The 13,201-nt window shown below is 40.8% G+C and overlaps 1 protein-coding gene across 1 annotated transcript in view; it reads right to left on the reverse strand.

Moving 5' to 3' along the window:
• Nucleotides 1-928: 928 nt before the first annotated feature.
• The window catches only part of LOC124274141 (androglobin-like), a 126,858-nt gene continuing 114,585 nt past the window's right edge, over nt 929-13,201 (reverse strand). Inside the window, 15 exon segments of the mRNA XM_046709466.1 lie at nt 929-3,964; nt 5,164-5,347; nt 5,594-5,841; nt 6,760-6,855; nt 8,055-8,263; nt 8,630-8,684; nt 8,686-8,742; nt 9,136-9,198; nt 9,381-9,475; nt 10,126-10,334; nt 10,984-11,171; nt 11,663-11,816; nt 12,364-12,498; nt 12,632-12,725; nt 13,060-13,154. Coding sequence (XP_046565422.1) covers nt 3,764-3,964; nt 5,164-5,347; nt 5,594-5,841; nt 6,760-6,855; nt 8,055-8,263; nt 8,630-8,684; nt 8,686-8,742; nt 9,136-9,198; nt 9,381-9,475; nt 10,126-10,334; nt 10,984-11,171; nt 11,663-11,816; nt 12,364-12,498; nt 12,632-12,725; nt 13,060-13,154 — 2,083 coding nt within the window. The 3' untranslated portion in view covers nt 929-3,763.

Raw genomic sequence — 13,201 nt, forward strand, 5'->3', positions numbered from 1 at the left:
ACCCTTGGCTTTATTGGATGCGTTTGTTTCAAGGTCAATATGACAGACTAAATCCCATCGTTCGAACCTCATCGAACCTTGAGTCTTGAAAGTTACATAAAATCGGTCTGTGGCCAGGATGAGTTGGGAAAACGAGCCTTGGAATATACATCTGATAACCTAATGATACAAAATCGCATTAACTGTAACATAAATTGTGGTCACTTTAGGCTGTCGAAACCACAGGCCCCCACTGCGGGTCAGAAAATCGCATGTTATATAGTAGGGGTGTGGATACTAAACCGGGGCCTAGTTTATCGATTTTCTGACCGGCAGTGGGGGCCTATGCCCACTGCATGTCAGAAAATTGACAGTAAACCGGGGCTTATACTATATAATAGTAAGGGGGCTGGATAGTAAACCGGGGCTTATAGTTGATCGATTTTCTGATCCGCAGTGGAGGCCTAGGGTGGAAACTTTAAAAAAAATATGGAATTTGGGTTTTTGTTTTGTTTTTGTTTATTTATTTATTTATTTTTGTTGTTGAACATCGATCTGAGCAATATGAGAACCATATGACAATAGTCTGTAAAAGAAGTCAGGAACATAATCCAATGACAAACATCATGATGTCTTCATATTGGAGTGGAGATGATGCAGGCCTTGATGTCACATAGTAACACGCAGTGGAACATGGTAGTGTTTCTTGTTTATGGCTTACACTGTCATATTCTATCGATACAATCGCAACCATTAATTTACAGTTCAAGAATCTCAAGCATGGCAAATCGGGACTCGAACCCACAATGCTGAATTCTGGATTGCAGTGACAAAGACGACTTGGTCATCGGTATCTTCAAATGATTATTACTTGACTCTGCACTAACAAATAGACACTGAAATGAAATACAAAGAACAAAAGAGATGAAGAAAAACAACAACTTGGCCATGTGTTTGAACAGGTTTACTGAATGTCCAAATATACATCGTTCACACATGTGCGGTGTCACGTGAAGTACACAAAGCAGCTGACGAGGGTGGAGTGAAAATTCTATATACAGTGCTTCTAATGACAACTTATTATACAGTGAGTAAGGCCACACGTGTGAAATAACTGCCATGTAAGGAATCAACACAGGAATGTTGCAAGGAATTTGCATAACAACACTTATCACAACAACGCCACTGACACTTGCGAGAATAGGCCTTCAGTGGCCATCTTTATACAGGACGGAAATGAAGGGCCAATCAACTGACGTCATTTTTCACTGAACGTCCAATCATTGGATTTGGGACGGATTGGTTTGATACAGTTCATCTGGGACGGATAGACATAGGCTAAGGGCGTTCGCCTTGCTGTTACAAGGGAAATTGGATCGGTTTCGATAAGGTCACAAAATGTTGAAAAGAATTAAAAAGGCACTACATCACTGTCCCTAAATCTACAACAGTATTTTGACACCAACACAAACTGACAACACTGTTATCTGTCCACTCCATTTCCATACATTCTGGAACATATTTCCATATTTAGGAATTCAGTACTTAGCATTGTGTAATGTATTATTGCTCTTGGAGTGAGGTTTTTCAAGAAAATAATGAATGGTTTTGCTTAACTGAAACTGTGATCATACCATAAGCTTCCTGAAGAAATGTCAACTCACACCACTCATGGTACATTAGCCCTGTGTGCCGTTGTACAGAGCGATCTTAGTGCTAAACTCCCATACCTTAACATAGACTTAAGGTAATCTTAGCACTAAGGTTGTTTTGGCGGTATCCAGGTCACATGGCAAGCTTTCATCTACTCCCTGTGTTGATGGCATAAATAATACAAACTGACCGTGAAAAGAGCCTAAGTGACCCAAGTAATATTTAATTATTACCGAAAGAAATATGTTTTCCTTTGATGTTGTGATTATATATATGTCGAAAAGGGACAAAATTCCTTAGACATTCTAAATTTGTTTTATTACGAACATTTTACTTCAAAAACGGGTTACATAACACATCATGATGCGTGTTTCATAACGCCTTTCTGTAATTTGATTGGCTGAGGCTGAAATCATAAAGCTTGACCTTGAGAGGACTAGTTTCATTCACACAAGTTTTTCTTTAAAATTACCTTCATTTATTGCTTCCCAATACAAGATTACTTTACTTGAGAATTATTTGCCGTTCTGTTATTGCTGAAATATATACTTGTTAATTAATAAAAGTGCAAAACGGACCGATATATCCCAAACTCTTTACATACAGTACGGGAAACAAACTTAATCAATGCGGACATATTCCTTCTGATTTCAAAAACTATATTCAACATAAGACTGAGGTGTTGATTTCCAAAGCTTGAGTGATATGTGATGAAATGCATGTGGACCAATAACACAGGATAAATGTGTAAGCTTTGTATATGCAATATAACACACACACACGTTCATTTCATATGTACATATATATATTTACAATTGTAAGTAATATTGGGCCAACAGGTCTTATATCTGACAAGGCAGATAAAAATATAATTTGCAAAATAACATCTTTTATACATTTGCTTTTCTCTGACAATATAATTGAAATTGAAATATTAGATAATTAGGAATCAATTTTCATGCCAGTGTAAAGTAAGTCACCTTGATTGATAATTTTATTAGTTTAATTTTTGAAAAAATTGAGACAAAATTATTGAAAGATTTGTTTTCAATTATTTGTAAAACGGTATCTGATAAACATGAGATAACGAAACGGTTAATGTGAGAGTAGAAACTGCATGAAAGATCTTAAAGTGCACATAACAGGTTGAAATTCATAAAAAAGTGTTCTTGATTCATTTTGCAAAATGGTATAAATATAGATTACTAATGCACAACACAAGTACAACAGCTTGATTGTATGATACAAGGTGGAATGTATGCGAGGCATGTACTGAAGTAAATATATATTGATATATAGGTATGTACACATCAATCACATTCACATCGATATCACAGATAATACAAGAGATACGTCTCTCTTCATTCAATCAAAGGTAGCATCAGTAACAGCACTTAGGCAATATTGAATTTTAGATTAAAAAATATTACAGTCAAGTATATTTTTGCATATACAATAAATTTATTGTGATTTGAAACTAATAAAAGAATATCAATATTCATTCCAGAAATATAAAAAGTAATTATTCCAAATATACTTTAGTATAAAATAGAAGTTTTTGGAGGGAAAACATTAAAAAGAAGAATGATATTGATTATCGTATACCCTTTCATAATAGTTATGATTATGCATGATGGCAGGCAATAAAATATTTCTGTCTTGAAGAAACACAATTCATAACATAGGGAGGTACCATAGTAACTCTCGTGCAGAAATTCAGAAACAGCTAAGACTGAGTGTTTATTTAACAATGTCAAGCACAAATTTAAAAATCAGTTTTCAGATAAACAAGGCAAATCATTTAGCTCTGAGGATCGGATGATATTTCTCATTTCAGGCCATATTCTCAATACCTCCCCTAAAATAAGATTATTGTCATCATGTACAGATGAAAAATATTAACACTACTATTGCAGGTGCTCTGTCTGTGCTTATTGTAAAACATCTGTAAGCAATAAAGTTATCTTTTGTAAGTGTTTCACTAATAATGAAGGACCTATAAACAAAGATGTTCAGCCTAGACATGGATCTGTAAAAAAACACTGAAAAATATATTTCCAAATGAAACAATGATTTCCAAATAAATTATGAGTTTGAATTACAAAAGAGATTTTGAACATCACTTTATCATTTATTTCTTCTTTTTCCCTGCAGGACTTTTCTTTCCTTTAGCACTCTTCCTTCCTTTTGGAGATTTGGCTTCTTGCTCTGCCCTGGAGGCTGCTTCTTGAGCTGCCAACTCCTCAAGGCGCTTGCGTTCTGCTTCCAAGTACTTCTGTCGGAACACTTCCCGTGGAGCGTTCACTGCATCTCTTGCTGCATCAAGTGCCGCCTTTGGGAGGAAATAAAGAGGAGGGGAAGGGTGAGAGAAGAGGCAGATTGGGGTCGGGAGAGCTGGGAGGGGTACAGTCATGCAATATGGAGGAAAGGGGGAAGGGGCACAGTAATGAATGTTAGTCTCTATGGAATGTAATATTACAACTTAGTGACACCTTGGGAGAGGGTATTTGGAAAAGTAGTCCCATAAAACCAGTTGTAGAGTCTTCATGTATGTTTGTATTCAACTTCCACAAGGAACACATGTAAATTGATCATTTTGTTGATTTAATGACCCAGAAATACAAATCGTAATACAATGAATGAACTTAGCATAAATATTCACGGTAGTTGACATTCATATGCTGGGAATTAGACCCAGTATAAGTCGCACATGTGGTCTATGGATATTTTGGTAAAGGAAACATTATTTTAATGATATTTTATATTTTTAACACACACTGTTCAAACCACACAAGGTGAAGAAAAATCACAACAACTTTCCATGCACAGGTTCACTTTTGCATCCAACAGCCAAGTGGGGTGACACAAAACTAGGAATGACTAATGTGGACATGGATCAAATGTTCAGGTGGAACTAGTCTATGAACTCGAGCTCAGAATCATGAATCGACTGAACTGAACCACTGCCGAAATCACTAAGCAAGGCCTGCATGGCCAGACACTTTCTACGGTGGTTTTCTATAGCAATACGATACGCTTCCCTCGCACTATCCAAGGCAGCCTTTATAAAAACAATTCATCCACATCATTAAGAAGCCAGTACCTTTCTCCTGATAAGCAACATGTTATGGGGGCAAATGGTCAAACACAACAAAGTACAGATAGCCTTTAACTGACAAAAGACTTGCATTCTAATACAAGGGTAACAATACTTAATTCAAAGTTCACAATATACTACTCAGAATTTGGTGAGGCCCAAAGTAGTCATCTTTGATCAAATATTAAGTAGTACATAATCTAATGATTTATAAATAAATACGTGTCATGTATTCTGCAAGGAGACGGTAATTAAACATCCTCTTGACCATAAAACACAAAGATACCAATACATGAGACATGTGGTGCAGGTGTTATATCGTGCTGGTGATGATTTTCCTCAGTCCATACATTGTTTTATGCCATGAATGTTTACAAGTTTTCAGTTTACTTTACTTTTTAACATTTGAAATATTATTCCATTGTCCATCTCACCTGTAGCTCCTCGGCCTGATCAAGCTGCCGGATTTTTGTCAAGTTGCGACTTTGGCGATCTTCCTCTCTCCATTTCTCGACACATTCACGGAACTGCTTGTATTCCAAGATCTCCTTCTGTCTCTCTTCCAGACGTCGCTGCATCTCATTCTCATCCAAATACTGAGGACTGTCCGTCGTTTTCCTGGTAAAAAATAACTCTTGAATGACATTGTGTATTCATATCAAATAAAAAAAATGCCTGTAGTAATTCGATTAAAAAATTACAATTTCTGTTGGATTCTTTGCATCTTTGGTGTGTGGCAAGAGATGTGCTATAAAATGGAAGGTGTGTCATCAAGAAATACATCAACAAAAGACGATAATGCATTGGAATATGAATTGAAATCAGATTTATAAGGTTTAAAGTACTGCATCATCAAATGCTTACTTTATGAATGGGGTTAGATCTAGCGGCTGCAGGATTTCTTTCGGTGTGGGTGGGGGTGGTGGCTCCAGAGACAACTCCCCCTCCGGCTGGTCCAGGAAGGAGATGGGGGTTTCACGGGATGTGAGTGGGGCCTCCTCCCCTGGCTGACCCTCCTCTGTGGATGGGCTCTCCTCCTTGGCTTCATCCCCACCCTCTGGCTGTACTCGGATCATGTGGGTGCTGAGATACTTCAGGCGGGACTGCATGGCCTGGTAGTGGACAGGAACATGAGTGAGTGAGTGAGTTTTGTTTTAAGCCGCTTTTAGCAATATTCTAGCAATATCACAGCGGGAGACACCAGAAATGGGCTTCACACATTATACCCATGTAGGGAATCGAACCGGGTCTCTGGCGTGACGAGCGAACGCTTAAACCACTAGGCTACCCCACCGCTCCACAGCAACATGAGGTCAGCAATGGAAAGAGTGTGTGAGCGAGTTCAGCCCCATGCCGCTTTTAGCAATAGTCCAGCAATATCACGGCGGGGGACATCAGAAATGGGCTTCACACATTGTACCCATGTGGGTAATCAAACCCAGGTCTTTGGTGTGCGAGCGAATGCTTTAACCACTACCCCACCGACCTTTACAATGGAAATAATGATGTAATAAAGTCTTGTCATTTTTAAAGTGAATAAATGTTTCCTTACAGCCACAAATAAAATGATAACCCCCCAGCTTACAGGGAATGTCATCGTTTATTGTGATATCACAGCATCAGTTATGAAATATCGAGTTTAACCACTAGGCTACCCCACCGCTCCACAGAAAATCAGCAATGGAAAGAGTGTGTTGGGTTCAGCCCCATGCTTTTTAGCAATAGTCCAACAATAAAACCAGAAATGGGCTTCACACATTGTACCCATCTGGGGAATGGAACCCGGGCCTTCGGCGTGACGAGCAAATGCTTTAACCACCAGGCTACCCAACAGCCCCTCTTTTCATTTGAAGGCATGGGTTGCTGCAGACCAGTTGAGGCATAGCTTACAATGCAGAATGTTATTGAATTCTTGATACTGTGGGCTTATCTGACACAAGTATCTTGCAATATTACTTCAATATTGACACAAGGAATCATCATGGCAGTCAAAATAGCGGCAGCAGCGGCAGATGAAGACAGGCTCTTACCTTGACAGCTCTACCGGGCTCTGCATCTTCCCATGCCTTCTTCAACGCTCGGATCTCATCCGCCCTCTCTGTGTCCTTTCTTGTCTCTATGTCCTCCTGGAAATAAAGTCACACTATGAAACAGTCATCAGGTATGGATGAGGTAAAGTGGCTTTTAACATTGTGTTCTGGATCACTGCACTAATACAGCGGCAACATGGATGTGCGGTTGTGTAGCTGCATATGCTAGTTGTACTTATGTCAGTTGTTATAATGCCAGCTTACTCTGATTCCATGATGCATGGACAACACACTCTGGCACTATATATACTGACTCGGCAAACCTTTAAATGCAGAGCTATGGGTAAAAATAAGTACCAAATTTTAATGTCTATTGGTGTTATACAACCACCGGGATTGAATCGCGACCCGTTGTCTCTGCAGGCAGATGCTCTACCCACTAGGCTGCTAATGAGTGAGTGACTATTATTTTACACCACAATATTCCAGCAATATCACGGCAGGGGACACCAGAAATGGGCTTCACACATTATGCTCATGCAGGGAATCAAACCCGGGTCTTCAGTGTGACAAGAAGAGGCTTAAACCATCAGGCATACCGACGCCCCAAACCACTAATGGTTCTCCTGGAAACATGATCATGCCCACTGAAACAGTCATCAGGGCAGAGTGATCTTCCTGGCCCTATGATACTCAGAGAAATGTCAGTATGTACACATGAAGCTACACCATGCATGTTGATTCTCTCAGTTCCACTCAGCTAAACATTAACAGATAGTTCCTGCAAGATAAGACAGCTCCAGCAAGGCAGACATATGTTTACATCTGTTTATACATGTCCACATGCACCAGAGAAGTTCCAGGTTAGAATTGGTTGTCAGTAACCCCTGCATTTCCAAAGAGGCGACTGACGGGATTGGCAGTCAGACTCGCTGACTTGGCTGGTACATGTCGTGCAGATCTGTGCAGATCGATGCTCATGATATCAAGCACTGGATAGTCTGCTCCAGATTCTATATTTTACAGACTGACTGACTGACTGAGTTTGGTTTTATGCCGCTTTTAGCAATATTCCAGCAACATCACGGCGGGCAACACCAGAAAATGGGCTTCACACATAGTACCCATGTGGGGATTTGAACCCGGGTCTTCGGCATGACGAACCAACGCTTTAACCACTAGGCTACCCCACCGCCCCTTTTTACAGACCGAGATAATACAGCTGGAACACTATGGAGTGTGGAGTTAAACAACAACTACACAAAACAAACAAACAAACATGTGTTCATGCTTACAGCTGCGCTGGCATCACTGACAATCCTGAATGTCCAGAACGGCTTGGTCATGTCGAACTGCTGTGACGGAGGTCGTGACCCCTTGTTGTCCTTGTCCTTCTCCTTGCTGCCCTTGTCAGCCTTGCTCCCCTTGCTCTGCTTGCCCTTCTGGGTGGCAGCTGCAGGGGCCTTTTCCTTGGGGGGTGAGGGGGGACGCTCCTTGTAGGACACTGCAGAATATTGGTCAGCAATTGGTGATGCACCTAGCATTTACTTCACAAGCCAACTGACCAACAAATAATTGCATCCAAACTGCATTAGAATATCAACACAACATGTAGCCTGATATGTCTTTGAAACAGCACACCCACATTACTAAATGCACATGGTTGTATTTATCTGAGATATGCATTACTCGTACATGCATGATCTGTGACATGTCCATGGTAAATGTGACTAAGCTAAGATCAATAGCCAGGAACTGGTATTACAAAGGAGATTAGTGGTGAGATCATCTAGATATAATTTTAATAGACGATCTCATCAAAGAGAAGTAAGTTGATGTTTTTCTTACAAGAGCTACTGAGAGCACGCACCTTTCAGTTCATTCTTCTCCTGTTCCTTGAGAGTCTGCACAAAGCCCCACTCCCCTCTCCGTCAGGGGCCAGCTGTTCTTCAGCACTGTGGCCTGGACTATGTACTTGTGAGGCTGGCATAAACAGAAAATGTTCATTTCCTTTCAAATATAACAAATATCTTAGCAGACCTCACTTATCAATAAATGTTACAAGTCAAAGACAGTCATGATGGGTTGATTTCACAAAGAGATGAAGCCTGCAGAGATAAACAGGATGGTACTGTCAGTGGGTTTTGTTTGTTGGGCCAGATTTGTTTTTCTGATATGCACTCAGAAGACAATTTTCTTCACAATTTGCTGAAACAGTTTCATGTTTTAAAATCATAATGACCTTATCTAGTAATTGTAATGTCACAAGAAGTACCAGAGTCCCTTCTACGCAATGACAGATACTTTCACCAACATATTCAGACAGTTCTGTGATGATGACCCTGTGTGATGATGACCCTCCTGTATGACTCTCACCTTCGTGTCCTTTTCTTCTGGCTCCAAATCACTGATTCCAGCTTCAGAATGCTGACTGCTTCTCTGGAAATAGGTAGGCAATTGATGGATAAAATGTGTGAATCCTTTTAATTCACATCAGCAGTTGTTTGACCACTGGACATTTCTACTCACTTGTGGACAAGATTTGGATTGAACAATTCACATTTTAAAAAAGAACTGTTATGAACAACGTTACATTCTGCAACAGTCATCTAAGCACTTACCGAGTTCCTCCCATCAGCACTCCGGGCTGACTCTCCTCGCTTCCCCTTCCCGGCCATGTTTTGTGTGCTGGTTCCTCCCTTACCGCCACGGTTAGCTGCAACAACCATCACAAGGCTCATCACAATGATCTAGTTAAGTCCCTTGCAATAAACCCTTAATTTCAATTGTTAAACCCAAAAGGTTTAAGACGTGAAACAGAAACGCACAACAGTGGGTGAGCAAGATTTTTGCTTTCTTGTGCAATGTTTCGGTTGTAAAAGGGGTATTCATGGTTAAGCTGCTGGCTAACAAAGGATCCTAATTGGTTTGAGATCTGGACCCCAAAGCCACGGCCAGACCATGTAGAGTAGTCTATTAAATTGGCAAACTGAAATCAAGGGCAGGTAATTTGAAATTGTGAGGACCACAGGAATAGATCCAGGTGTAACACAAGCCTTGGAGTGAGTGAGTATGGTTTTACGCTGCTTTTAGCAGTATTCCAGCAATATCACGGCCGGGGACACCAGAAATGGGCTTCACACATTGTACCCATGTGGGGAATCGAACCTGGGTCTTCAGCTCGACGAGCGGATGCTTTAACCACTAGGCTACCCCACCGCCCTCTCACAAGCCTTGGAGGAATAGAGGATGCATAGGATCACAGCCCACTTGAAAGATGCAGATCCTGAACAGTGAAATGTGGGCCTTAGACAACTTATCCACCTGCTGAATACACACAAGAGATGACTGAGCCTGTATACTCACAGCTTCGAGAGCTGGACCTCTTAGCTTCTTGTTCCTCAGGGTTGTAGTCCTTCTGGAAGATGTACGCTGGGATGACGATGTGACCTTTGCCCACTGCGCTGATGACCTCTTCTGTGTGGTCAAGGACTGACAGCTTGATATAGACATCAAGTTTGGAAGTGTTGACCTGTAGGCTGCCCAGATGGTCCTCTGTCACCTTTACAGTGTACCTGGAACACATACACGATACAGTGAGTTAATGGATGCAGTTGAACAGTGCTGTACCCAGCAATACTTCATATTCATCATGGAAGCCTCCACAACAGCAGCCGCTAGAGGAAAACATGTAGAAACATAAGCCAGAAGATGAAGATGGTTGCAACAGTGTTTTTATCCTAATGGGTACATGTGCATCCATGTTTAAAAAAACTTGGACCAAATTGATAGCAGAAGCCAAGAGTGAGTGAGTGTATTTTTACGCCACACTCAGCAATATTCCAGCTATATGGCGACGGTCTGTAAATAATCGCGTCTGGTCCAGACAATCCAGTGATCAACAGCATGAGCATCGATCTGCACAATTGGGAACCGATGACATATGCCAACCAAGTCAGCCAGCCTGACCACCCAATCCCGTTAGTCACCTCTTACGACAAGCATGGGTTGCTGAAGACACATTCTGACCCGGACCTTCACGGGTACAGTAGCCAAGAAAACTCCTTATTATCAAATGACATGTTCCACAAGTAGCAGGGCAAGCAATAGGGCATCATTATTTATTTTGTTGTTAGCATATTTATTTTTAGTATAAAAGCAAACACTTTAATTATTCCAATAGCAAAAATTATGATACTCATTATGATTAAAAGAAGCATGTACCTGAATATGGTATGTTTGGCATTTGGCAGGTAGTAGTCGCGGATTTCTTTAACAGTGAAGGAGCTGTTGACCTCCTGGTTGCGGGGGGAAGGGAGGGGACTGAGGGAACCGATCAGACGCATCCTCCAGCTCCCACTCATCATCCCCTGGTCCAGAGTCCGGGCCTCAGCTACGAATGTGTAGCCCTTCTGTTGACAGTAAGTATGGTGTTGTGTTAACTGAGACCATCTTATTGCACAACTACAAACAGATTTACTTGACATGCGATCACTTGGTCTTCCTTTCCTCTTTTCTCAGATAAAGCCTCCATTAACAGATTTTCATTTTCTTGGAAACAAGTTCTATTGTTCTCCATTGCCAGTTCAATATTGTGAATCTACCATTACACAGTAATGTATAAACAGAAATTAGTTCATCTTGCAAGAACCTATCAACTTTTTATTTCTCAAATGTTGACACTTACTGAACTAGGGTAGATGATACCAAAGGAAGACATACTAGCATTCTAATCACACATAAAACCCTGAGAATACCAGAAACCACTACGAGATCATGTATACATGATGTGATTTATCCACCATTGTGATTGCCAACTCAGCAGAGATTACCCCAATTCACGAGTCTACATTCCATGGAGTCTCTACCAACTGCTGCTGCTAAAGTTTCCTCCCTCTCTTACCCTGTTTTTCTTGTAGACGTACGGTGCCACCTTCTGGAAGACTCGAGGTATCTCCTCCCCGGTGTCATTGTTGACGACCCTCAGCATACACGTGTTGATGGGGACATACAGCTTGGGAACAGCCAACATCTCTTCCCTCACGTAAAACACTTCCCTGTTCATAACAAAGCACTTTTTACAGTTTCCTCTGACAAACGGTAAAGGCAATATTTGAGACAAGAATAAATGATATCTGAAGACACCGTTCAGCATACACGTGTTGATGGGGACATACAGCTTGGGAACAGCCAACATCTCTTCCCTCACGTAAAACACTTCCCTGTTCATAACAAAGCACTTTTTACAGTTTCCTCTGACAAACGGTAAAGGCAACATTTGAGACAAGAATAAATGATATCTGAAGACACCGTTCATACAAATTTTAGCAAGCAGAAATAGGTAGGCAACGGGCATCAGTCTCACCACTGAAGAGTCTGATCTAAAAGAAATAATGGCCAAACAAAGTACGTATTTTAACCACAGTGTTACCTGACCACCCAGACAGCTGTAGGATTTATTGGTTTTGTCTGTTTCTTGTTTAATGTCAAACTCAGCAACATTCCAGCTATATGCTGAAGTGTTCAGACCATCCAATGACTAACATCATGACCACTGATCTACACAAGTGGCTGCAAGAATGAGACATGAGACTTGGAACTAACCTGAAGACTGTGAACCAGGTGTTGGGAGGCTGGTCAGGGTACACCCCCCTGTAATCAGCATAGGATATCTTGTTCCACTCGTCCTTGTAGAACGGATATTTGGGCATGATGTCTGGGTCCCTCTTGAACATCTCCCTGTGTGAACGCATCAAGACAGAATATGTTCATCACAAACACTGATTACATGTCCATTACAGTAATCTCAAGAAACCTCAAGCTCATTGCTGAAAAGATTTTAAAACATACACCATAAATCTCTGACATGTACCTGAACAGATAAAGTCCATTGTCTTCGGCATTGGACTCCAAGATTGACCAGGATTTCTGAAGATCTTCGATAGCTTTCAAGTTCTCGTCAGTTCCTACAAAACAGTATCAGATTGAACTCAAAACATATCTTCAACCACAGCATTGAAGGTTCTAGAAAGGAATTAAAATGATCAAATGATGACAAATGTCAGAAGTTAGGAGTCTCAAACAAGAGGGAAACCTCGTTTTCTTAAATAGTCTCATCCCCGAAATGCTCAATTAATTCACAATCAGTTCGTATACTTCTTTTAAAAAATAGTTCTCTGGGTAAAAAGTATTGTGTGGCTACACTTTACTGAGTCAATGTCATTATCCAATTCAAAAAATTTCTCAAGGGAAACTTGAGAAGGATTAAGTAATTGACAGCAGCACAGCCTGTGAAGATACCTGGTGTGCGAGCAGCCTTCATCTTGCGGACCCAGGCACCTCGGTGAGCCTTCTGAAGCTTCACTGCTGCCACATGTTCATCGGGGGTTGGCTCTCTGTCAAACACGCAACATGGACTTGAATATTGACAAACGTAAAACTT

Source organism: Haliotis rubra, unplaced genomic scaffold, assembly GCF_003918875.1.
Source record: "Haliotis rubra isolate DU_JTF1 unplaced genomic scaffold, ASM391887v1 Scf188, whole genome shotgun sequence".
Classification (NCBI taxonomy): domain Eukaryota; kingdom Metazoa; phylum Mollusca; class Gastropoda; order Lepetellida; family Haliotidae; genus Haliotis; species Haliotis rubra.